General features: G+C 41.8%; 3 protein-coding genes across 7 annotated transcripts; 2 read left to right on the forward strand and 1 right to left on the reverse strand.

The window, feature by feature from the left end:
* Window positions 1–576: 576 nt before the first annotated feature.
* LOC117403851 (sepiapterin reductase-like) lies at window positions 577–8,360 on the reverse strand. Of its 3 annotated transcripts, XM_058989539.1 has the most exons (5): window positions 8,219–8,328; window positions 6,570–6,662; window positions 3,299–3,649; window positions 2,027–2,317; window positions 577–1,778 (listed from the first exon to the last, which is right to left on the reverse strand). In XM_058989539.1, the coding sequence occupies exons 3-5, from the start codon at window positions 3,630–3,632 to the stop codon at window positions 1,588–1,590; spliced, it is 816 nt and encodes a 271-aa protein (XP_058845522.1). In that variant the 5' UTR covers window positions 3,633–3,649; window positions 6,570–6,662; window positions 8,219–8,328; the 3' UTR covers window positions 577–1,587. The 3 variants fall into 3 exon arrangements, with proteins under 3 accessions (XP_058845522.1, XP_058845512.1, XP_058845515.1); XM_058989529.1 differs by lacking the exon at window positions 6,570–6,662 and having other exon boundaries at window positions 8,219–8,360; XM_058989532.1 differs by lacking the exons at window positions 6,570–6,662; window positions 8,219–8,328 and adding an exon at window positions 4,952–5,584.
* A 1,847-nt stretch (window positions 8,361–10,207) lies between these two features.
* Window positions 10,208–16,953, forward strand: LOC131697854 (DDRGK domain-containing protein 1-like). Of its 2 annotated transcripts, none has more exons than XM_058989552.1 (9): window positions 10,208–10,356; window positions 12,626–12,790; window positions 13,194–13,312; window positions 13,566–13,667; window positions 14,039–14,161; window positions 14,661–14,699; window positions 15,025–15,081; window positions 15,494–15,542; window positions 16,515–16,953. In XM_058989552.1, exons 1-9 carry the CDS (start codon window positions 10,269–10,271, stop codon window positions 16,685–16,687), a joined length of 915 nt encoding a protein of 304 aa, XP_058845535.1. In that variant the 5' UTR covers window positions 10,208–10,268; the 3' UTR covers window positions 16,688–16,953. The 2 variants fall into 2 exon arrangements, with proteins under 2 accessions (XP_058845535.1, XP_058845540.1); XM_058989557.1 differs by having other exon boundaries at window positions 10,229–10,356; window positions 12,629–12,790.
* A 2,432-nt stretch (window positions 16,954–19,385) lies between these two features.
* LOC117403540 (transmembrane protein 127-like) lies at window positions 19,386–26,113 on the forward strand. 2 transcript variants are annotated; one of them, XM_034005714.3, is made up of 4 exons: window positions 19,386–19,693; window positions 21,858–22,041; window positions 22,135–22,296; window positions 22,930–26,113. In XM_034005714.3, exons 2-4 carry the CDS (start codon window positions 21,858–21,860, stop codon window positions 23,217–23,219), a joined length of 636 nt encoding a protein of 211 aa, XP_033861605.1. In that variant the 5' UTR covers window positions 19,386–19,693; the 3' UTR covers window positions 23,220–26,113. The 2 variants fall into 2 exon arrangements, with proteins under 2 accessions (XP_033861605.1, XP_058845553.1); XM_058989570.1 differs by lacking the exon at window positions 19,386–19,693 and adding an exon at window positions 20,614–20,773.
* Window positions 26,114–26,131: the final 18 nt, after the last annotated feature.

Genomic DNA, 26,131 nt, shown 5'->3' on the forward strand with positions numbered 1-26,131 from the left:
ACCCTGCTGCGTCTTAACGAGTGCACAGGTTTTGCAAATAAAGGTTAATTGCACTGTTTGTGAACATGATGCAGCCGTGCAATTTCTTTTGCTGACATACATCAACATATCTTGAAAGAGAAAACACAAAAAAGACTGCAGTGTGTCCAATGTTTGGTTTTGATTTAAAAGAGGAGTAACTAAACTTTAAAATCAATTTCCTAACATCTTATTAGCAGTATTTCACATAATGCATTTTTAAAACCGTAGTTAGCATTACATTAAAGGGGGCCCAGTGATAAAGAGGTATGAGAATGGATGAGATTAATTTTAAAACTTCAAATAAAAAAATCTATTACATCTGTTCAAGAAACACGCATTGTTCAAAACCCTGTATTTCATGCAGAAGATACGATAGAATAATAGAATTCCCAAGCTCTTTTGCTGGCTATAAGATTAACAACAGTCTTTGATTCAGCCCACCTCTGTTGGCTCACACCAGGACTTTATGTACCTCAGGACTGCGATCCTCCCTGTCTGAAATAACGTGTACTGGAATAACAGGAGTGAATTGCTGCATGGATCACAGAACTAGGATAATGATGAGAATGCATTTTATTAAAAACATTTATATTAGATTGTGTCTCAAATAAAATCATCTCTTTACATCAGGGAAAGGCACATTACAACAATGCATGACTTAGACATGATACAGAGCAGTACAACAGTGAGCAGGGAAACAGAAACAGGGCTTGGTTTATTCCACCATACACAGCAAAGACATTTTCACTGTGCTCGGTACCTACACACCCCACCTGAAAACAAATGAAACATTTCCAGACACAGGGTTCTGTTTCTTAGTGTTTAGTTTTTTTGTGTGTAGGGATACCTGATAACTGGACACACCTATTAGACTTATCACTGGACCTGAATAAACACATTCCTTTTAAGGGTTTGCTTTAAAAGATCAGAGGTGTTCATTCAGTCAAAATAATTCAGCGCTGCTTTAGACTGACGGTATTTCCTGTTGTATGGCAATAATAAATCAAACTTGCATCACTGAATTAGGGAAGAAAAAACGTAAATGTTTTCTATGTGCGCTTCATTTAAAACACATTTTATTCAATATCTCCTTAGAAATGGAAACTAAGGCTGCTAAGGATTTTTTTTATTTTTGTATTTAATGGAATGTAGATTTTGCACATAAAAACTTGCCCTTAAAAAAAGTGAGTACTGCTTACAAACAGCAGAGGGATGATAGACACCCCCTGTTAGTGAACTCAGCAAACATTCGAATTTGTGCTAACTGTATTTCAGTGCCAGTGCAACTAAACTCAATTCCCATTAGCCCCAATATTATTATTTGTTTATTTAGCAGATGCCTTTATCCAATAACAAGGCACAACTGGCTATCCCTGCTAGAGAGATGCCCAGGACTGAATAGCAGGAAGGCAGGCTGGCAGGTAGGCAGGGGTGTCCAGGTTATGACTGAGGTACACACTCTCACTTTCTTGTACTTTTCAATAGATTCACAAAATGAAAACCTGTTAGGATATGCAGGTCATTCCAGAGGCCTGGCCCGCATGTGCACTCCTGTCAGACTGGGCTCTACACATCGTAGTAGTCTATGTGGGCTCCTGACTCGAACTCGTCTCTCAGTAGCTGCTGCATCAGTTTGGTGGCGGACTGGGAGCAGGAGAGCAGCTGGCCGCTGGCATGCAAGCTGTTGAAGGTCTGCCGCAACTCCAGGTCTCCAGAGAGTGAGCGAGCCTCCAGCTGCATGTCTGTATCGAGAGGACCTGCGAGGAGGAGAAAACACTGTCACTGATACACTGTGATAAACAACACAATCTACACTGTCACTAATACACTGTGATAAACAGCACAGCCTTCACTGTCACTAATACACTGTCACTGATAAACTACAGTATACAGCACAGCTATCAATACCAGACATGTTTCATAGTACTACAAGCCATACATTTTCCCTAGCATATACAGCACTATTTATTTTCATTGAGTTTGTTTTGCTGTGGCAGATACAAACCTGGTGCGTAGTTCAACACTCTCACGTCAGGCTCTTCCTCTGCCAGCACTCTGAAAAGCATCTCCCGGGCAGCCTTGCCCATGCAGTACAGAGACCAGGACTTGAAGGGCTGCAGAGCACACAGAGAGCTCACATTGACCATGCTGCGCCTCAGCCCGTCTCGCCGTGGAAACGCCTTCAGCACGGAGGCAGTGAGGCACAGCATAGAGCTCACGTTGAAGGAAAGGTAGGAGTCCACCTCGGCAAGGCACGTGAAATCTGCAGCGAAACGGGAGACATCTCCTAGTGCAGCTGGAGAAATAAAGACAGGGGAGGGGGAGAAGCAGTGAGAGGGGTTCAAAATTGCCATTACTGAACAAGCTCTAATAAGCTGTTACAATAATGACACAGTTACAAAAAAATCTATGGAATTTGTTCATCTGGATAAGCTAAACAGTCTGTTTAGCTAATGTTAATGCCATGTAATGAAACTAGTTACTTTTTATGTCTGCATTATTTTTTAAAGTATTATGTATTTTCTTGTTGTTACTGCATCTTGTAAAGCGCTTTGTGATGGTGGTCCACTATGAAAGGCGCTATATAAAATAAAGATTGATTGATTACTTGCTTTCTGTGAGAGTCACTGCCAGGGCCACCGAGAGCCGTCATGGGCCCCGGGGAAGGACTGGTATGTCCCGACATTGTACTTTGTTTATTTTACACGATACAATTTTTTTAACAAACTGCTGCACCGTGTTGTTTTGAGCAAATTATAGACCTTTATAATAGAATAAATCATACTGTGGTATATATTGTGCAACTTTAGGGTTCTTTTAAAGTTTTTAAAAGTCTTTTAAAAAAATACATAAAATTGCTATGCCTTTTTTTCAGCTTTTTGGTGTAGTAAAATATGAAATGCGAAAGTTAACATCATTGTGTGAAAGGAAGTGTTTGACAGCGCCTGGATACACAATCATTACACAACAGAAGCACATCGGCTCGGTGTGCAGTACTGGAGTTTTTCTTTTTAATGTGGTGGTGGGAATGCAAAGGGTCTTGTGCAGGGCTAGCTGTTTTAAAATATTTTATATATATATTTAAAATAAATAAATAAATAAAAGTTCCCCCTTCATCAGGGCACCCCTTCGGGGCGTAGGGCCCCAGGGAAATTTCCCCGTCCTCTCAGTGGGCCTGGTCACTGCCAAGCCAGTGCTACCGACCGACGCCTTGTTGCAGGTAGTACTGTAATGAAAAACAGCACTCCACACACAGAACCGAACCAAACATACTCACATGCGTTGTTGATGAGAAGGACGTGGTCGATGGCTTGCGGTTCGATTCCAGACACCACTCTCACTACCTCCTGCAGCCCTTCTTTTCTCCCGAGGTCCGCTTCCACACATTTAATTTCTAAACCGTCTTTGGCTGGGATAGTGCCTGAGATTTCAGACTGCACCTCCCGCAGCTTGTCCCCCGATCTCGCGACCAGCACCATCACAGAGCCGGGCCGCAGGAGGGGGCTGGCAAGCTGGGCTAAGCTCCTGCCAAAGCCTTTGGATGCTCCGGTGATGATGCACAGGGCCTTTCCGAGATCCGCGTTTCCCGTCCTGCCATCGTTGGTCTGCATCTCTGACTGGTGTTTTCCTGCGAATTGAATGTGAGATACTTCTAGCTTGATTTTAAATAGCAATAGTATTTAAGAACAGGAAACAAATACAACCAACTACGTTCAAACTAAGGAACATTCGTGATCTGTCTAGGCTGGCTCCGAAGTGACGTGGCGTTTCAGATTTCACAATGCACCTCTCGAATCGAGAGGGGTATTGCTGCAAAACAAAGGCTCCCACAGTGTAGCTCCCACAGGGTAGTGCTGCGTGCGCAACTCGTAACAGGGTAATCACTAGGTGCGTTTACGCTGGCACAAATATTCCGGATCAAAAGGTTAAGAGGTCGGATCTTTTTGCTAGTGTAAACACTACTGAGCATGTTCCGGAATCAGTCCTCTTATCCTCTCAAATGTTGAGTTCGTATTCCAGACAAGAGGACGGACTCCAGTCACTTTTTTTCATTTTAAACGCCCTGAGGGCGTATTTTGGAAAGATTGCAGAAAACACCCAGCGGGCACTGCACGCTAACCAGCAACGTCATCACAGTGCTGCCTTTTCATTTAAGCACTGGAATTAAAAGCGGGAACATAAGCAAATTTAAACTCCAACTCGTAGCATGGGTAACACATTTCTGTATTTTTTATATTAAGTATTGATAATATGTGTCATATGTCAATTAACAGTGGTGGCTACATGTTTTTTTGTTATGTAGTTTACATTTTTCTATGTGTAGCAACTACTGGCTAAACCTAATTGTTTGGTATTATTATTATTATTATTTCTTAGCGGACGCCCTTATCCAGGGCGACACAATTGTTACAAGATGTCACATTATTTTTACATACAATTACATTATTTTTACATACAATTACCCATTCATACAGTTGGGTTTTTACTGGAGCAATCTAGGTAAAGTACCTTGCTCAAGGGTACAGCAGCAGTGTCCCCCACCTGGGATTGAACCCACAACCCTCCGGTCAGGAGTCCAGGGGCCGGTTGCACAAAAGGTCTTAAATGCATTTAAGACCATTTCTTGGACTTAGACTTAAAATTTAAGACCAAAATAAATAAGACCCTTTGCACAAAAAGTCTTAATTTGAGCCTGGTCCTAAATTTAAGTCCTTTTTTAAGCCTCCCTCTCACCAAGCTTAAATGGAAAAAAAGTATCTGTTGCTATAGAAGCCAACATGGCAGCAGCAGTAATAGCTTTTGCTGAATTTTTAAATGAAAGGGCATTTCGTAGGGAAAGAGTATTTAAGGACAGACACAATCCCTTAGAGAATTTAAATAACATTGCTGTGTTTGAATGACTGCGTTTCCACAATGAGGACGTACTAACTTTAGTGGAAATGTAAAAAGATGACTTGGAGCCTGCAACTAACAGAAGCCACAGCATCCCCGCAATCATTCAAGTTTGTGTGCCAGTTCGTTTCTATGCCACTGGAAGTTTTTTAAATGTTGTTGGAGACTTCACATGAATTCACAAATCGCCAGCCAGCAGGATTGTCCACCGCGTATCTCAGTCGCTGCAAAGAAAACGGAACCACTTCATTACGTTTTCAACAGACCCGTCCAAACTGCGGAAACTTAAAGGAAGGTTTTATGAGAACGCTGGATTGTTGTGGGTGCGGTTGATGGCACACATATTAAAATTCAGGCTCCATATCAGAATGAGAATATATATGTCAACAGAAAGGGTTATCATTCAATTAAAGTACAAATAATTTCGGATCCTAGCCTCCTTATTAGCAACATTGTAGCGCAGTGGCCAGGCAGCACCCATGACTCAAGAATATTGCTCAACAGTTCAATCCACACCGCTTTTGACAGCGGAATTGTGCAGGGCTTTCTTCATGGGGATAGTGCTTATGCCTTAAAACCGTGGTTTACGACGCCCTCTCTCCACCCTCACAGTCCTGCACAGGCCAATTACAATCAGGCTCATTCCAAAACACGGAACACAGTGGAAAGATGCATCGGGGTGTAGAAGCGGCGTTTTCACATCCTACACGGAGAGATCCGAATGGCTCCAGATAGGATGTGTGCAATTATATGTGCAACAGCAGCACTACACAATTTTGCAAGGTATGGATGATTTTTTTTTTCGAGTTATATTGTGATGTTTGTCGAATGCAAAGCGGTTTAACTTTCAATTTACAATATGTTTTACCGTGTTTTTGTAGGATATAACTCTACAATTATAAACATGTATGTATGGCTAGGACAAAACTGTTCCTTCTTTATTACAGACTACGAAATCTTGGAGACCCTGCAGATTTCCCTCTCCCTGATGACTCAGTACCACAGGATATATGTCCATGCAATGCAGAAGCAGGGAGTGCAACAAGAACTGTGCTCACTAATCATTTTTTCCAATAGGAACAAAAAATATTTTATTTAATTATACACATTCACAATATAACAACTCTTATTATTATTATTATTATTATTATTATTATTATTATTATTATTATTATTATTAATAATAATGTGACCCTATACCAATTCCTTCCCGTTTATTGACCCTGTTCTAATTGGGCTATTTTTAATTTTAGCATTTTAATTTCCAAATCGAGTTTTTCCCTTTCCAACAAAAGATTTCCCTTTTGCAATTCCAGCACTTCAATAAAAATGTCTTCTTTTTGTACTTTGGTTTTTCTTTTTTTGGTGGGAACGGGGCTGTCATCTTCAAAATCTGTAAATAAACACATCAATAAATAACTTATTTTTAAATATTCCGTTTTTTTGTATGTAGAATTCATGTGATTTGTTTGGGTGCCGAGTACCTGAAACATAAAGCCTGTATTATTGTGGAAATGTTTAACTGTTGATAAACAAGGGGACGCGTAGGCAAAGTATTTCAAAAACGTTACCAATTAAGAAAACATACAACATTCAGTCAAAATGAGCACTTCATTTCTTGGGCTACGTGTGCTTTGTATTGTACACAAACTTACTTAGCACAGTGTCGATATCGAAGGACTCCTGCTGCAGTTCCACTGAGTCGTTAGGATGCCACGGTAATGTATATATGATTTCACTGCACGGTTCTATAAAAAACGATGAATTTCATTTATGTATTTATTGTATTTACCAAAACCAGATTTATACTGTTTGAAATTCAGTGATTACCAGATTTTTTTTTCACAAGACCTCCACTAAAACAGAGTGGGATTTTGAATATAGGAATACTACTGACTGGATACATTTTTAATTAAAAAGGTATTTCAAAATATAGACTCAAACTAACTTATTTTAATTTACCTGCTGTAACCATCACCGTGGCACCCTCTATTCCCGTCTCTACACCCCCTTCAATTCCATTGAAAATGGGACTTGTTTCCCCATAAATATCTATTATTAAAGATGTTAACTTGGAAAGTTTTTCAAAAAGGCCGCCTGCAGTTTTTGGTTTCTTTTTTGGCCTCAGACAGCAGATTTTTCCATTTTTAAAAAAAAAAATTCATTGACAGTGCGATTTACGGCTGGGATGATGGCATTTACCCGTCCAGTAATTTCTTGCCAGGCTTTATTTTTGTTCGAATTTTTTAATGACACCCCTAACCTCCCCAATATTATTTCTTTTTTAATAATTACTTCTTCTACAATTGCCAATTTTTATTCTTCGCTAAAATTAAATTTCTTCACTTTGCCGTCACCAGACATTTTTTTTTTCAAACAGACTTGAAAAAATAAGACCGGTCTTCGTTGCTTAGCAACAGTAGCTGAAGCCCAGTCTTACGTAAGACCTGCTAAGTTTTGCTTTGTGCAACAGACTTCTCAAGGTCTTACGTTAGACCAATTTCACTGGACTTGAACTAAGTCTTAGACTTAAGTTAAGACTTTTTTTGTGCAACCGGCCCCAGAGCCCTAACTACTACTCCACACATTACAGATGTCGGACAATGTCTGAAGGACGCTTGTGCAAAATCCCTGATGAAGAAAGCAGGGTTTTAATATCTATCTGGAGCAAAGGCAGGATCCAATGAGCACTAAATGGGCAGCAGAAAAATACAATAACCACATTTTCCGGGGGTTTGCAGGGAAGATGACGGAGCTGGGCTCTGAGAGAACCAAAGAGCAGTTTCAAAACCGAATTAACGGAGTTCAATGGATGTCAAATTATGTTGCAGCACTATAATGATTACTCGATTGTCCACATGTAAACTTACTCGTATCAAAATATATGTTTGAAAAGTGCGATTTACAAACAAACCTCTCCCATTAACGATTGATCGATTAAGGTACAGTATTCAACAAAGCAATTTCTGCCATACGTTTTTAAGGTAGTTAATCAGTAATTAATGCTATTATTATTATTATTTATTTAGCAGACGCCTTTATCCAAGGCGACTTACAGAGACTAGGGTGTGTGAACTATGCATCAGCTGCAGAGTCACTTACAAATACGTCTCACCCGAAAGACGGAGCACAAGGAGGTGAAGTGACTTGCTCAGGGTCACATAATGAGTCAGTGGCTGAGGTGGGATTTGAACCAGGGACCTACTGGTTACAAGCCCGTTTCTTTAACCACTGGACCACACAGCCTCCTATTAAATATTCACTGACACACATAACCAGTAAAATAAGGTTAATTGTCGCTCACCTTTCTAAATTTATTTCAAGTCGCAAAGTCCACTGCTTACACAGGAGATATTTTCTAATGGCGCTCGTTTATGTCGTCACGACAGCATGGCGTCAGCTGCTCATGCTCAGAGTCTGTCCTGCGTGTACATGTAGAGCGCGTTCACGGAGATCATTCTGCGCAGATTCTGTGCAGAATCTGACCAATTCATAGACGACCATTGGCTAAACTGGTCAGATTCTGCACAGAATTTGCGCAGAATGATCTCCGTGAACGCACCCGTAGCCTGCGCATGGTGCCGTCTATGTATCCCCTGTGATTGGTTATTTTTTGTCTGTGCCTATTGGTCCGGGTGAGTGGCTGAGGACCAATGGGATGCGTGTAGGGGGTCGGCATTTGATTTGCTAAGGGGCGGGGCTACGTTATTAAAGCCGCTGCACCGCAATTATGTTTGTGTTCTGAAAGCTGGTTATAGTTTCAGGATTGCAGTGACGCAACCAAAGCAGTGATCTCTGAGTAATTAAAGCAATTGAACCTGAATCAAGCGTGTTGTCTCCTTTCTTCCTGCCTGCTTGTGAAACGCTACAGTGTGGAGTAGTGGTTAAGGCTCTGGACTCTTGACCGGAGTGTTGTGGGTTCAATCCCCAGTGGGGGACACTGCTGCTGTACCCTTGAGCAAGGTACTTTACCTAGATTGCTCCAGGAAAACCCCAACTGTATAAATGGGGAATTGTATGTAAAAATAATGTAATATCTTGTAAGTCGCCCTGGATAAGGGCGTCGGCTAAGAAATAAATAATAATACAATATGTTCCAGGATTTGTCCTTAGCTGAAGAAAGACATAAGAACATAAGAAAGTTTACAAACGATAGGAGGCCATTCAGCCCATCTTGCTCGTTTGGTTGTTAGTAGCTTATTGATCCCCAAATCTCATCAAGCAACTTCTTGAAGGATCCCAGGGTGTCAGCTTCATCAACATTACTGGGGAGTTGGTTCCAGACCCTCACAGTTCTCTGTGTAAAAAAGTGCCTCCTATTTTCTGTTCTGAATGCCCCTTTATCTAATCTCCATTTGTGATCCCTGGTCCTTGTTTCTTTTTTCAGGTCAAAAAAGTCCCCTGGGTCGACATTGTCTATACCTTTTAGGATTTTGAATGCTTGAATCAGATTGCCGCGTAGTCTTCTTTGTTCAAGACTGAATAGATTCAATTCTTTTAGCCTGTCTGCATACGACATGCCTTTTAAACCCGGGATAATTCTGGTTGCTCTTCTTTGCACTCTTTCTAAAGCAGCAATATCCTTTTTGTAACGAGGTGACCAGAACTGAACACAATATTCTAGTTGATGTCTTACTAATGCATTGTAAAGTTTTAACATTACTTCTCTTGATTTAAATTTAACACTTCTCACAATATATACGAGCATCTTGTTGGCCTTTTTTTGTTGGATCTGTGTGTAGTGCTCATTCACGCTTATCAATCACAGCTAAATTCAGACTGTCAGACCCTTATAGGATAGTGCAGTGTAGTATGGTAAACGTATAGCAATGTGTTCAAGAGCAGAGGAAAGTAAAAATAAGCAAGGTAAAGCACCGAATAAGCACGTGGAAAGCCAGGAACTGCATCCCACTCTGGTTAAGCTCAGTAAGGGGCTCTGCTCTGTTGGCCATATTTCTGTATGTGACAGTCAGCACACTCGGGACTGGGCTGGAATGGTGGCTTCTAGAGGATGCTCGGTAGATTTGTACAACGCATCTCTTTTTCAATCTACTTGTTTAAATCACACAATGTACTTTGTTTAAATCACACAAACTTGTAACTAGTTTTAGGGTATGTGCTTTCTTGACCCTACATTAGTATTACAAGAAGCCGTCATCACGCTCGTTATAAGAAAATAAAACAGAAAGAGGACTTGTCACACTTATACCAACTGCCAATAGTTGCGATATTTCCAAAGTTTAAAAAAAATGGGTCACTGCGCCTTTAACCAAAACCCGTCACGTGTCGAGAGCGCTTGAAGTCTGTATACGTGTCCTTCGTGCGCTCAGGTCACGTGTCGGGGGTGTTCCAAGATGGATCCTGTACTGTATGTTGTGGCGGCTGTAATCTTAGCAGTTTTGATTTTCTTCATCACTAAAGTGAGAGGGCAGGCAGAGCAAGGTGAGGGTACTGATGTGCTGTGATTTCATTTCAGGATCTGCTACTGTAATGGGAACCCAAGTATTGTGAATTCGATTCTCGATCGCACTTACAAAACGCTTAACAACCTATGTCATCATATCAGCTGTTTCACACTCGCTTTTTACATCATGAACGTGTTGTTGTTACAGTACGATCGTGCACCGCAAGTTCCAGCTAGTTCTGCACACGTAAGGCTTACTTAAAATCATGGACCGTATTCAAAGGGTGTTCAACAGGCATTTAACTTTAACTTAGAAGTGGCAACGTTACATGGGTGCAAACTGGAGTTGCGCGCGCTGGTAAGGCTTTCAGCAAAACCTCAACAAGTATCCGAAGCCCGATTTCAGCACCTTTTTAGTTGAACGATTTCAGATACAAGAGGCTAGGCTTGCAGTCAAGTGTACAAATTGCAACTGCACAAGTGGATTAGCCAATGGTGTACTAAACGGTAACTTTACGACATTTGAGTCCCTAGAGTATTTTAGCACTAGTCAGCGGCAAAGAAGTCCAAAATCTAGTAAATACAAAAACAAACAAACAAAAATGTTATAACACATCCCTTTGCTTCAATATGCATTCGCATTATGCAATACAAACACCACCAAAAAAATAAATGCACAAAGAGAGCATGATACATAACAAAAAGAATGCCAATACAGCTAGCCGTCGTCAACACAAGGAAGACGAAAACAGTTAAATAACATTTTCACTATACTGTACTAACAGTAATAAGCAAGGTATTGTAAACCAAAGAACGCATGCATCAAGTACAGCGCTGGAAACGAATGTATTATACCGGTACACACATATTACTGCACAGTTTCATCTATCAGCTTGCTAAAATAAATTACAATATCCAGGATGATGTGTTCATATTTGGAGTCAAGCGTCATATGACTGAATAAAAAATAATAAAAAAAACTCCTAAATGTCAGGACCGTGCCCTGTGTATCTAGTGTCTGTATGTGTCAATAGCACACTGCTGGGTTAGTGCATGAAGTGTACATGGTTCCTGGAACCAAGACCTCGGGCTGCACCATATGTATAGCGCTGCACATCCTTTTTTAAAAGAAATTACTTCATGTGGCTAATCCTTATAATGTGACTGTGCTGAAATGTTTAGGGGATGTTGAGAGAATCCCATCTATAAATGTGCTGAACAATATTAGAAAAAAGGGGCACTGTATCTGTGAAGCTACAGTAGAATGACTATAACCAGGGGTTCGCTTGTGTCGTACCATTTTCTCTGACAGCCGAGAATAGCAATATATTTTAGGATGCAACATCTATAAGTAGGAAAATTACTAGTTTTATTTCGCAACTGAAGCGGTGAAACACCAAAAAACTGGCAGTTGTCGCTCCTGTTCATCAGATTAGTGCAGCCCTGAAGATTATGTTAAAACATGGCTAGGCAAAGTCGGCATGCAGCTACCAACACCAGCAATAAGGCATGAAACCCAAAAGCAAGAACCTGAAGCATGTATGGAAGCTAGTTCAACTCAAAATCAATACCTTAGGTCTAGAAACAAACATGCTGTCCCACTTCCTTAATGATATGATGCAGTACCTTTGTGTTTACAGATGAACTCTGACTATAACACATTGAGTGATTGTTCTTCTATGTCGGGTTATGGAAATGGCACTGTTTGATTAATATAATTGTCTTTCCCACGTACTGTACGGTAACCTGGGAGTCAATTTGATCCCAGTGCAGTAGTTTTTCTAGTTGTAAAACGAAGACAATAAGCAACTGGGTTTAGTTGGTACTGTCAGAAAGGTGTTCTTTTGTGCTGTTTTTGAATAAATGTGCAAAATGAAAAGCAAACACAGGCTTTCAAACAAAAGAAATGAGGGTCATTGAATCTTCTTTACAGACATGCGGTAATGTCGCTTTTTGTAAGGCTAATAATTGTAATTATTCTTTTATGAAATGTTAGTAATGTTAAAAATGTCATTACTTATGCCAATATTATGTCATTTTCTTGTTGATATCAGAATTGAATCACAGATACATAACAAGTGATGATACCAAGAATAACAAAATCATTTTTGAAAATGAATCATTTGAAACAGCAATATACATTTTAAGTGTTAAAAAAATAATAATGTATCCAACAATAGTTCAAGAGAACTATTTTTCTGCTATCCGGATATAGGTAAGATTATTAAAAACAGGTAGCGATATGTGTTGGCTGGAGATCCTCCAGTGGTGGAAATGTGTGGTGATGTCTGTCTCTCACTCACACAGCAGACAGGCAGCAGCAGCAGGATGTTTCAGCTGCTGTGGCAGGGAGAGCTCGCCCCCTAGTGGCGGAGGAGCGTGGTGCAGGGATGCCACGCAGACGCAGGAACCTTGGGAGCAGGGTGATGGCCCAGCGGAGAGCTCAGAGAGCAGAAGAGCAAGAGGACGAGGGTAAGAGGAATCTGTGTGAGTGTACAAGCTGTGTGTTCAGGAATGGACCAGCAGAGAAGCAGTGAGAGGAAGAGATACTCCTCTCTCTGTGTCTCTCCATATACAGTGCCCTGTGGGTGTGTGTCTGTACACTGGACTGTGCCTGTCTGTCTGTTTACAGTGTGTATGTACACTGGGCTGTGTCTGTGACTCTCTTCACTGTGTGTCTGTACACAGGGCTGTACCTCATCCGTGTGTCTGTGCAGTGCAGGACTGTGTTACATGGTGGCTCAGCCTGAAGTCACACCCCTCCCCACTCCCCCTCACCCAGCTCGTTAAGGATTTCAACAGGTAAAAGTTGAATATAAACAGGCTGAATCCACTTACCAATCTCCTTCTCTCTCTTCTCCACCTCTATCCATAGAGGAACACGAGGTGGTCGAGGAAGAGGAGCAGTTTACAGAGTGTCAGACTGGAGCAAAGATCGGAGCGAAGAAACAGCGCAAACTGGAGGAGAAGCAGGCCAGGAAGGCGCAGAGAGAGGTAGAGGGGAAAGGAGGAGAGGGAGAGAAACTAGTGCAAACTGGAGGAGATGCATGCCGAGAGGAAATCAGAAACTGGAGGAAAGGCCAGAGAGGTGTAAAGAAGGGACTGATCTGTAGAGATGGGGCATCTGTTAGGAGGGGTCTGGCTGGTTGGGGTATCGGTGGTTAGGGACTGGCTAGGTTGTTGGGGGCTGGGTGGTTAGAAGCTGGCCGGTTGGGGGGCTGGTTGAGTTGACTGTGGTTTGTTGCAGGCAGAGCAGGAGGAACGGGAGGAGCGGAAACGAACTGATCAGCAGAGAGATGAAGAAAGAAAGAGAGAGGAGGAGAGAAACCGACTGGATGAGCAGCACAGGGTAAGAACAACACTGCAGTGTGTGTGTGTGTGTGTTGCATGCTGTAACCCTGTGCTCATTGTTAGTATCCCAGTTCTGCTTTGCTGTGTGTGTGTCTGTGTTAATGCGTGGTGTATCCCCATTGTGCTTGCTGTGTGTGTCTGTGTTAATGCGTGGTGTATCCCCATTGTGCTCACTGTGTCTGTCTGTGTTAATGCATGGTGTATCCTCATCATGCTCGCTGTGTGTGTGTCTGTGTTAATGCGTGGTGTATCCTCATTGTGCTTGCTGTGTGTGTCTGTGTTAATGCGTGGTGTATCCCCATTGTGCTCACTGTGTCTGTCTGTGTTAATGCATGGTGTATCCTCATCATGCTCGCTGTGTGTTGGCAGGAGGCAGAGGAGCGCAGAGCAAAGGAGGAGGCAGAGCGTCAGGAGCAGGAGGAGTATTTGAGATTGAAGGAGCAGTTCAGCGTGGAGGAAGAGGGGCTGCAGGAGGACATGACTGAGGAGGAGGTGAGGAGCTGGGGGTCTATTACTCTGTGGAAACAGCAAAAGTAGTGTGACCACAATAAAATATAGATTTAAGAAAAAATAGTGCCATTATATATTATTTACTACACTTGGCTGTCTTGCCAAAAGTAAATATTCATACTAGGTACTGTATTATTATTATTATTATTATTATTATTATTATTATTATTATTATTATTATTATTTTCAGAAATATATTGTGAACTGATCTCTGGTAATAATTTGACTGCCCACAGTTTTTTATTTATTTTACCTTAATTAAAACTAAAAGTTAAAGACTTTGTTCCGCTCTCTGTTTTAACCCAAGAGGAGTTTGTGTAGCAGAGTGCCCTTCTCTACGGGCCAGCAGCTTGGATACTCTCCACAGCTTCTCTTTGTAATGCAGCAAGTGTATGGAGGAGGATGTGATCAGAAGAACTCACCCTGTCTGTCTGTCTGTCTGTCTGTCTGGTCTGTCTGTCTGTTTCTTTTTCAATTCCAGTCTCACAACCTTCTGCAGGAATTCATCAATCACATCAAGGTGAGTAACCTGAAAATACCACTCTGTACTGAGCACAGCTACTGGATAACAACGCCTCCCTCCTAGTCCCTCAGCTCTAACCACTAGACCACTGCCTCCCTCCCAGTCACTCAGCTGTAATCACTAGACCACACTGCCTCCCTCCCAGTCCTTCAGCTCCCACTATACAGTAGTAGTGTGTGTCCGTCCTGCTGTACAGAAGCAATATCTGTCAGTGTGCATGCCCCTCTTTGTGCGTGTGTGTATCAGTGCCGACGCCCCCTGTACAGTAGCAGTATTTTATGTGTGCCCCCCTGATAAACAGTAACAGTGTCTCTTCCCCCAGGCTGCGAAGGTAGTTTTGCTGGAGGACCTGGCCTCTCATTTTGGGCTGCGAACACAGGTGAGTTTCTACAGCCAATTATTAAACATATATATAGCTCCACTAAGACCAAATGTACACTTTAATAACGCAAAACAATTCTAAAACCCTAAAAAAATCACCCAGTCCCTTTATGTTTACATCTATACAAAATTAAAACGTGTAATAGCGATATGAAAAATATAATTCACTTATTGATCTATTTGCAACAGGTGATTTTTTTTTTTTTTTTTCTTCTCTCAACGTGTCCATCTATGTGCATGTCTGTCTTAATCTGTTTGTCTGGTTAAACTGAGTAAGGAAGGAGTCACACTGCACACAGTCCGCGCAGACACCTTGTAACGATCAGGCACTGTGTTTGTGGAGGACAGGACAGGTTAATTGGCTCCGGAGTCATGTGTGTGTGTGTGTGTGTTCTGTTGTCTCTCCTCAGGATGCCATCGACAGACTCCAGTATCTGATTGCTGACGGGACTCTGACAGGTAAGCAGACTGAACTGATGCCCACAGCTCCTGTCAAGATCACAGCAGGGCGCCCTGCACCAGCCTCAGAGTTATAACACGTTTGAGTGCTGCGGGCCGCTGTACTCCGCTGATTCTGTGGGTATCGTACAAGAAAAATAAACCCTTTCATGTCACTCATTTTATAAAGCTGCCAGCACCAGTGTCATAACCTACTATCTCAGAAACCATAGGAGTTAGTGACTACGTATTCGCAGCATTGTATAAAACTTACATGCCACGACACCAACACACCAAGAGAGACAGAGTGTTATTGTTTGGTGCACAGTTGTATTTAATTGTCTCAGTTCAGTTTCAGTTCCTGTGCTGTCCAGTAAAAATGTACCTTTTCACTGCTGCATTGTTTTAACCAGTTACTCCTATCTCAGTGTGGCCTGCCTGAAATGCTGCTTGTTACCCTCTAGGGGGCGACCTATTCACATCAGGGAGAAGAATACAGTCAATACAGAGAGACAATAGCACAGTCACACTTACATAGCTGGACAGGTTAACACTGCCTTGCCATGCATACAACAATCTGCTCATGTTATTGGATCTAATTACGGCATGTTTTGAGCAGTAAAATGTTGTATTTTGTCTGAGGTTTCTGCAGCACTGAGTAAACGCCTGAACACTGGGCTGTAGAACACAGCCCTGATTCCTTGTGAATCTGCAATCTGTTGCTCCATAAACTGAAGGGGTCTGTTATATATGGTTGGAAACACAAAGTCGGCACTATGTGTCAAATCTGTAGGTTTGTTCAATCTTTCCAGTGTTACTACATTAACTGTATACTTGACTATGAAAAATATAAGATTCATGGGGATTATCTAGAGTCCTGTTAAATTTGATGTTAGCTAAGTGTTAACATGGAGAGAAAGCTTTCTTGTATCATCAGACACACACTGACTGTACAACATGCACTGAATGAACCATGCTGGGTCTGTGTTGCAGGTGTGATTGACGACCGGGGGAAGTTTATCTTCATCACTCCGGAGGAGCTGTCTGCTGTCGCTCAGTTTATCAGACAGCGTGGCCGAGTGTCCATCACTGAGCTAGCCCAGGCCAGCAACTCTCTCATCAACCTGACACCTGAGACTAGCGCCGCCCCACAGGTCACAGTCTGAACTGCAGCTCGGCACATCTCCTGTAAAGCTGCTTCAGCTTCCCTGGGTTTTTGTTGGCAGTACGTCTGTGCACACTCATGTCTCCATTTCCCTGTGATCTGCGGGAGTCCCTGTCAACATGCAGAGCTCTGCTCGCAGCCTCCCCAGCAACACCACTGTTAACAGATGGGCACTATTTTCAGTGTGATATTGATGCCCCTGTTTGATATCAACACAATTCCAGTTTGTGAATTTCTCTGATTTCCCAGGTAACAAATTCTTACCTGTTGATTTAAATTATATATATATATATATATATATATATATATATATATATATATATATATATATATATATAAAATAAACTTTGAATATTTTATTTATTTGAACATATTGTTTTTGCTTTTTTTTTTAAGCCTTTTAATTTTTGACTGCACAATACTCCATACTATGTTTCCATATTCATAGTTTAGTGTTAAGTGTATGTAGCCTTCTAAAATGTGCACTTTATTTTTTTCCATGGTTCTAGTATGCGTTTACCATGATTTTCCATGTTTTTAAAAGCTCTACCATACCTTGCTGGGTTTTGCCATGCTTATCTAGGCTTTACTTTGCTTTATTACACTTTGCTGTTTACTCTTATAAAAGTGTGACATGGCAAACTAATAATTGCAAAACTATGTAAGATTAGATAAGATGTGTACTATATGCACTCAATTGATGTATTTATTTAGTGCTAGACTAAGCACTGCACAGCGAGATAGGAAAGAAAAATGGATAGGATTCAATATCAAGCTTTTAAAACATCTCCTATGAATGCATTACAAGTGGAAACTGGTGAGTTGCCATTAAATCTAATGAGACTGAGACTGTGAATAAATTATTGGATATCTTAGTAATAGTATGCTTAGTATGATAACCATCCAACAAAGCAAGTACTGAGCATTGGGAATTTTATACTGGAGATGCGCAATTAAATGCATTTGGTAGAAGGAGTTCAGAAATAGTAGAGCAGTTTAAAGTAAATGAAATGAAATTGACGAATGCTAACCGTCAATTAACCACCATGGCAGTTAATAGAGCCGAATATATAATTAATCTTAAGAGAAAAATTACAAGGGGTGGAAGATAAAAACAACTGCGAAGAGGCGAGTAGAAGGGTATAGCGAAAAAATGAGGTATATATATTGTAACGATCTCAGAAATGAGGGCCGCGAGACAGGAATTCAGGGGCTGAATTCAAATTGTATTAAAGTACACACAGAGTTGGTTAACAGGCAACCGAGTCCCTCTTCTCTCTGTTTCTATTTGACTGCTATCCGCTGCAGCCACGCTGTCTCGTCCAGTTTCTCTATTCGTATTTCTCAGCACTGTCCTGCTCGTCTCAGTAGGTTGGACTCCAGCGAGAGAACATCTGCCCCTGCTTCTCGTTATGAAGAGCTGACTCCTCCTCTTCTCTAGCACCCCTCCATTCCCTGCTGCTCTCTTATTCCATGACCCCTTTTGGGAGGGTGCTGATGCCGTAACCCCGGCCAAGATTGGCTCTTCAGTTCTGCCGCTGCTACAATATATACACGGATGGATCAAAGAACACTGATAGTGGAAGAGTGTCATCAGCTTTTTATGTGACAACATTTGATTTGGGAAAATCATTAAGGTTGTCTGATCAATTATCTGTGTTTACTGCAGAAATGATTGCCATATCATCAGCTATGGAATGGATACATTATGTCAGACCTGACAGAGTAATAATATTCTCTTCTGTTATGGCAATTGAATCAGGGGTATCTAAAGCTAGACAGGATATAGTATGAAAAATCAGACATGTGTATAACGAGTTGTTTTATAAAGGAATAAGAGTTTTATTTGGATTCCTGCACATATCGGAATAAGGGCAAATGAAAGAGTGGATTTAATGGCAAAAAAATGCAACACAGGATACAATAGACATGAACATTTCATTGGGTAGGACAGAGGTACACAGTATTGTCAAGAGGAAGGTTTTGATGACATGGCAAGAGCAGTGGAATAGTGATGAAAAAGGGAGGCATTGTTTTAACATTTGTCCAGTGGTTGATAAGAAGGCACACAGTAGGTGTAAAAATAGAAGAGAGGAAATAATCTGGAGTAGAATTAGAATAGGACATTGCGCTGTTATTAAATTACTTAATATCACAGGCAAGCATGACGGTGGAGATTGTGACCAGTGCAAGACAACAGAATCCATGGCACGTTATTGTTGTAATTGTACAAAATATATTCCACAGAGAAGAAAGATGATGGGGAAATTGAGACAGGAAGGTTTGAAGTCCTAGACCTTTTCAAACATTACCACGGAACACATACCACAAAACACAATGATTAAGCACATGAAGGATACAGGGAGATACAACTCCATTCAGAATTAAAATTAATATTTGTGTTGTTTTGTTACCAGTAGTTGGTAGCAATGAGTCACATGAGTGACTCGAGCGCAGTGTCTACAAAGGTACCGCGAAATGTTCATGTCAGGACAACTAAGGCAGTCAGCACCTCCGGTCACTTTTTTTAAAGTAACAAAAACGCTTATTCACTGCCAAACATCAACTACTTTAGATGTGTAATGACCATAGGTTTCGGTGTTGGGAGAGGATTATTCATTGTTTTTTTAACAATAATATGATAACCAATCAGAGTGCAATGTCCTGACAGGAACATTTGGTGGTACCTTTGTAAGCACAACGATTCGAGCAGCCGCCCTTTCAAGAAGAAAAAGAAGGAGGAGAACTTCCGGTAGAAACAGGAAGCACGGCTGTCCTAACGGTAAACAACCCCAGTGACAGGTCTGCATCGCGGGTTAGGGATCACTCTGCTGTGTTCAGAATGGGCGCTCATCTGGAACTATCCTCTTCCAAATTCCCCGTCTAATCCGGACTGGAATCTAGTTTTGGACGCTGCACCCTGGTTTAGTGAATCGGGCCACAAGAGATCGGCTCGGTTCGGTGCTGTCTCGAGCAGCAGCGGCGGTGTCGGTCTTGTTCAAGACAGGTGAGTCTCACTCAACCGCTTCTTATTGTTTTTATTATATTATTATTATCTGCTAATGTTTCAACACCCAGATACTACGAGGCGATTGTTGTTTACGCGCATAACGGGGCAGTAGCAGTCTGTAGATTAATTTGCAGTGTTAGTTATATTAATTCATAATTGGATCAATTTCTTTTTTGTGTTTATTGTTGTATTCGTTTTATATCAATCCTTCAGAATATATAAAATATTTAAACAATACGGAAATTATGCTCAAAATAACATCCGTTTCTTTTCTATTGCATCAATTAGACTGCGGTCAAGCTATCCAGACATTTTTGAAAGCTGTCAGCAAGTTTTGAAATACTGCGGTCAAGCTATCAGACATTTTTGAAATGCCGATCAAGCTATCAGACGCTTAACTTGTATAGATCGCTTCCATGTTTCAATCAGTAAAATTCTTCACTCTGAGATTTAGAACTGCACTGGAATATAAGGAGCGATGAAATACACTTTCATACATAGCTTATTGTAACACAGTCAAAGAACGATTCCACGTTGTTTAAAGATGTGTGTGAGGTCCAATGGAAGTTTTTGTACTACTGTTGGTGCAAATCTACATAAATCGCATATAATGACTATAGGGCTGATATTTAGCTTACTGTAAGTAAAAAAAAAAAAAAAAGGCTACAGTAAAATGACATCATACTTTTATATATGATTGAGGGACATGTGTACAACACATCTGCAGTAAAATTAGGGAGGTCCAATGGAAGATTCTATATATATATATATATATATATATATATATATATATATATATATATATATATATATATATATATATATATGTTCTCGCATGTGCTTTTCATAATGTAATGAACCAATTAAACAGCTGATGGAATTGAGTGAGGTCTCATGCTCCTCATTGAAGCCCTGTTAAGAGGACTGCTCGCCAGGAGCCAGCCCTGCTGCAGAGGGATAGCTGGGAGCCAGCAGCACATAACTGTTAACGATCTCCGGGTAAGAAGAGCTGCACTGAAAAGCTCTTACTATGTACTCCCATCAGTTTCAGATTACTGTTTTATCGTCTGAAAGCAGGTAGGTCACTCTTAGTTCATACATTAGGACATTGATTTATTATTTGTATTTTTTTGTGTGTGTATTTTGTGCTTTCCACTGTCCTGACAGGACCGTATTGTGATTGAGAAATCGGATATGAACCGATTATAAGTGGAACACACTAAATTTAATTTAATCTAGCACGACAGGGATGGCAATAAGACTCCCACTGCATAGCAGTTTCACCCATTCCTGGTTTTACAAGAAGTTGAATAAGATACGCCTGAGTTTGTTACCTATACACTGTAGCTAATCAGGCTTGTATTAAAACCTGGAATGGATGAAACTGCTATGCAATAGGAGTCTTACTTCCAGCCCTGCATGGTTTGATGCTTGGTCTTAAAGCTGTAGTATCACTTGCAAAAAAGCTTTCACAAACCGTCTGGAGAAATTATTTGACAGACAGCAGCATTTGTAAGCAAGGCACAGACTGAATAGAATAGATGAAGCTAATATTTTCAGAACATTTGTAAAATTACTCTGTGCACTGATATGCAGTTTTCATTATGCAATTGCACAGCATGTTAGTTATTTTTATACACTTTATAGATTGATTTATGGGATGAAGGTTTGAGAAAAAAGTATTCCAATTATAATATCAGAACAGTTAGTAATGATGACATTGATGTCTGAAAACTGAATGTTAGCCATACATCAGTGGGGAGTGAAAAACAAATTGACCAATATAATAAATAATCTTAAATCAATCAATAATGAACACATATTTCAAAGGATATCACTCAAGTAGACTGGAGTTGTCTCCTCCAGACCACAAGGTCAGTTATAAGCATGGTATCAATGATCATGTTCAGACAGTATTAATAATAGTTTGTAATGAAAATGATTCAGCTTTTCTACTGTTCCGACATGAGCTCTGTGTGCTGCAGGACACAAGACAGCTCTGCTCTATATCTCCAGAAAAAAAAAAACTCACCTTGTTAACCATGTGTTGCCCTGCTTCAAAAACTTAAGGACATTGTTTTGATTTGTAACTGCTTCTATGTAAGAATGTGTGACAGCACACTTTAACCCCAGGTTACTGTTCTTCTTCCTCTTGTTGCAGATGATGGCTCTCAGCCTGCCTCCCGCTGCCGTGTCACAGTGCTTCTCCCTGGTCTCTCTCTGCACCTCCATCGCCGACCCCAACTGGGTCGAAGTCTCCAACATAACCAGCGGACACGAGGCTGGCTCACAGATCTTTGGAGTGGCTTACACCCTGCACCTGTCCCGAAATGTCTCTGACAGAGGTATACACTGCACCCCAGCTTCTCCTTTCCCCCCGATCCTGTGTCGTGTGTGTGTGTGTGGGAGCGAGTTGACAGGCTGTCTTTCTGATTCAGACCCGCTGGGGGCGCTGCAGAAGACTGGGGTTCACCTCCTCATCCTCCTGGCCGCTCTCTGCTACTCTGGAATCCTCGTCTCCAGCGGGGCTTTCCTCTTCGACTTCCTGGGGGGCAGCAAGAAGTGGCCGAGGATGGTCTGCATGCTGCACGTCACCACAGGTACTGTGACACAGTGAGACTCAAGCACACTGAGACACATACACACACATTGAGACATGGATACACAGGACTTATCTGTGTGTTGCATGTCACCACAGATACTGTGATACACTGAGGCACACACACACACACATTGAGACACGCACTGAGACACACACACACTGAGCTGCATGTGCATGTCACCACAGGTACTGTAATACACTGAGACACTGACACAGCAACCAAGACACTGAGACACACACTGACTATTCAGTGGGAGGTGTCTCTCACTTTACACTGTGCCTTGAGGAATGCTTATTCTGCCTGTTTGCAGAGGTGACTAGTCAGAGTTCAGAAGCTAATCACTGGACATGTGAGGAGGACAGCACTGCACTAATCTGATTGCATAGCATCCTGTCACAAGTCTCTATATAATGAAAGCCAGCTGGGCCAGTTTAACACAATTTGATATTATTGGATTAGAGTGTGTGGCACAAGAAAAAGGCACACAGAGACGGCAAGTATTGTATCCTTATGAGGACCTGCCATTCAAACTGTACCACTCCACAAAACAAAACTGTGGACTGTTAAACAAAAATTGTACACACTCACACTTGCACACTGCAAAGTTGACCCTGTCTCTGTGTGTTCCAGCTGTGCTGTGCGTGTGCGTGGTGTTCCTGAGTGGAGCCGTGTTCAAAGTGATCTCCAACAACCTGGAGCAGAAGGGCGATCTGCGCGTCGTGTTCGGGGAGAGTTTCTACATCGCTGTGCTCGCCCTGCTCTTCTCCTGCCTGGGGTCCTGCTGGAGCCTTAGTCAGCTGTACCAGCAGCGCAGGCAGAGGGGGAGCTACCTGGTCATCGAGGACCCCGGAGAGGACAGCGAATCCACTGCCCTGCTTAGGGATGGAGGCGAGGTCGACTTCTCAAACTGGGACAACTGACTGAAGCTGTGCCTCCACTGTCTGATGTGTCGCAGAGCTCCAGTGGGCTGGCTGTCTGTGTGAGGAGTTACACTGCCTCTTTCAAACCACTGTCACATTAATCTGCACAAGTCTGTCTGATGTTTCGCAGAGTTCAAGTGGGCTGGCTCTCTGTGTGAGGAGTTACACTGCCTCTTTCAAACCACTGTCACATTAATCTGCACAAGACTGCAGGATGTGGCGGGTATGGACAGGAGGCTTTGCCTGATTCTGGACAGACTGCTGCTTCTAGAAGGTATTTGGTCATCAGCATATAAAAAGTGATGTTTTGCATAGCCCTTATAGAGTAAGCAGCGGGGTTCCCCACGTGTTGCTACAACTGTTTAACTGCCATTTGTTTTCATTGTAAACACATTTTTTACTTATAACTTTAAAGTCTGTTTCAAAGCGCCTTTCAAAATGTTTGCTTAGTGCACTGATAGTGTAAGGATTATTGCCCACATTGTCAATCAGGTAACACTGCAATAATGATCCACGATGTGGTATTGAACAGAAAAGCCAGAGCACTTGTTATATATATTTTTTTTCCCCTGCAGTGATTTAGAAGACAGATCTCAAAACCCCAGTGTACTGGAGCAGACATTTTGGAAAGAGCGTTAGAGTTAGAAGTGTAAAGTTGTCAGGATGTTACCAATGAAAAGAAATCACAGGTACATTATTTAATCGGTTGTAGCAACACGTGGGGACGAGTAACGCTGTATTTTTTGGAACCCCGCTACTTGCTCTTTAAGCTGGCCTCACACTTCTCTACCTGACTGCAGTTATCTGTCCAGAACCAAGCTGCTCTATGGGAGGCTGTTGGGCAGAGACAGCGTGGATAATGCTTTGCTGCCCCTGCCTGCCCTGTCCTCGCCTCTTGTAAGCCGTATGGATGTATGCTGGACCATCCTCCTTTGGGAACCTTTTCGCTTGCCACTGGAACAATTCAGAACACAGTCTGGACAGTGGAAACGCAGCTTCAGTCTCAGAAGCGTCACACTCACCACAAGTACAGAAACTGAGTTCAGAAGAGTTTCGAGATGAGAGTCTCAGTTGCTCCACTTTGATTCTCATTCAGTTTTTGAAGGCTAAGTGAGATGCCTCACAGCAGACAGAACAAATTGAATGCAAGGCAACGTCATGTGCAGTTTGTGGTGTTAAATGGAGTCACAGGGCAGCTTTCTTAATAAATGCTTTGACTGAATGCTCGTTGTTCGGAGCAGATTGCTGACGGTCCCTTTTGGACCCCTGCATCAGAGTTGCTTTTTTTGCTTGGAACGGGTCAGAGGCATCGCTGAAGGGTTCTGGTCTGGATCACTCCAGGAACTGGAACCAGATCAAACCTCTTTTATCAAGAACTGCTGAATAAGCTGGAAAAGCATTTTTGATGCAGAGTGATCTGTATGGAAACCAAGTGAGTGAGTGCAGAGGGGCTGCTCAGAGTTTTAGAGAGATTCCACTACAGCTACAAACCCTCCAGTCCTTCACTTCCACTGGCCTGTCCTCTAATGCAGCTGTATTTTTCACTGCCTTTTCACTAGGCTAGCATATTCTCTGTGTCTGTTTGACTTTTTCCCCTATGCTATCAGTATAAAACTTGTGGGTAACTGCTCAGAATCAAGTTGTTTCTTTACTAGTTTTATACAATAACATTTCCAAATAATGTATTCTTAAATTTGCACCTGCTTTAAATTTGTCTCTCAATCTGGATCCTCATCTATGTGGTGGGACTGGTGAATCTGCAGCAGTCACGGGATCCCCTTTTTCTACCAGTCCTACCAGTCAGTACAGAAAGCACTGCCCCACAGGGTAAATCACATGAAAGGGCACTTTCCATCCTTTCTGTAAGGTTTTCATATCATCGAGGAAACTGTTCCATAGACATGTACCCTTTAGAATATGGTGTTGCAGCACAGGCCTCCCTCCAAGGTCTCATTGTGAACCGCTGCAGGTGCCGACTTCATGATGTCAGTGCTATGGAACACTCACTTTGACCTGCAACTTAAAATGGCTGCCATATTGTGGTCATGTGACTTTGGTTTCCAGATGAAAACCATTTTGACTTCATGCTTGGTACAAAACTGTATTCTTTTATTCTCTAGGTCAAGTTCAATTACAGGTATCTGAGCTTCATATTTCAGACACCTCTGATGCGGTGGCTTCATATTAACGGGACATACAAACATAGCATTCTAAATGTGTCAGTGACATTGACCTATAATATCATAAAGCTGCATTATTGACATCATTTCTTGGTTATAGAGGTGGTACACTTTGATTATAGTCGTAATATTTAGTACTCTGGTGCTTTCAATGACTCAAGTCCCATAACTGGTGTTGTCCAGTAGAAATGAACCATTCCACTGCCTTATTATTTGAACCACTATCCATATCCATCACATCCGTTTTCCTTCCTGTTTAGAAGCTGTTCCATCACATATGCCACTCCCCTTTCATTATGCTCCCAGGATGCCTTGTTTTTGTTCTAGTTTTACTGGTACAGAGGACAAGCAGCGGGACTACACATGTATTCCTAGTTTTCAAGGTTTCCAAAGAATTACAGAGCGTTCTTTCTTATAGTTGCCTCTTGTGTTGGTGTTCCTTTTTTATGTGACCCCCAGAACTCTGGCAGTTCACCTGTCATTGCCCAGGCTGGATGTGAAGACCGGGGAGGGAAGGCCAACTGCGTCCCCTGCTCCCAGTCTTACAGGCCTGGGTGGGAAGGAGAGTTTCAATGCCCTGAAAGCACAGAGCGCTGTTGTTGTTTCTAGAATTGACTACTTGTATTACACTGTGTTCAAACATCTTTGTGCCTTCCTTTGAAATAATTTGAATGTAATTATCATATTATTAGAGTAAAAATGTTTTGAAAGTGAGCTGCGTTTGTTGTTTGT

Source organism: Acipenser ruthenus, chromosome 2 (assembly GCF_902713425.1).
Source record: "Acipenser ruthenus chromosome 2, fAciRut3.2 maternal haplotype, whole genome shotgun sequence".
NCBI classification, from domain to species: Eukaryota; Metazoa; Chordata; class Actinopteri; order Acipenseriformes; family Acipenseridae; genus Acipenser; species Acipenser ruthenus.

Bases quoted from the DNA above. Each gene is read 5' to 3' on its own strand.
- LOC117403540 (XM_034005714.3), top strand. From the start codon at position 21,858: ATGATGGCTCTCAGCCTGCCTCCCGCTGCCGTGTCACAGTGCTTCTCC. The intron at 22,042-22,134 runs GTATACACTGCA...TTTCTGATTCAG, and splicing joins CCGAAATGTCTCTGACAGAG to ACCCGCTGGGGGCGCTGCAG. The intron at 22,297-22,929 runs GTACTGTGACAC...TGTGTGTTCCAG, and splicing joins CATGCTGCACGTCACCACAG to CTGTGCTGTGCGTGTGCGTG.
- LOC131697854 (XM_058989552.1), top strand. From the start codon at position 10,269: ATGGATCCTGTACTGTATGTTGTGGCGGCTGTAATCTTAGCAGTTTTG. The intron at 15,082-15,493 runs GTGAGTTTCTAC...GTCTCTCCTCAG, and splicing joins ATTTTGGGCTGCGAACACAG to GATGCCATCGACAGACTCCA. The intron at 15,543-16,514 runs GTAAGCAGACTG...TCTGTGTTGCAG, and splicing joins TGCTGACGGGACTCTGACAG to GTGTGATTGACGACCGGGGG.
- LOC117403851 (XM_058989529.1), bottom strand. From the start codon at position 3,632: ATGCAGACCAACGATGGCAGGACGGGAAACGCGGATCTCGGAAAGGCC. The intron at 2,318-3,298 runs GTGAGTATGTTT...TTATTTCTCCAG, and splicing joins CCTTCTCATCAACAACGCAT to CTGCACTAGGAGATGTCTCC. The intron at 1,779-2,026 runs GTTTGTATCTGC...TCCTCCTCGCAG, and splicing joins AGTGTTGAACTACGCACCAG to GTCCTCTCGATACAGACATG.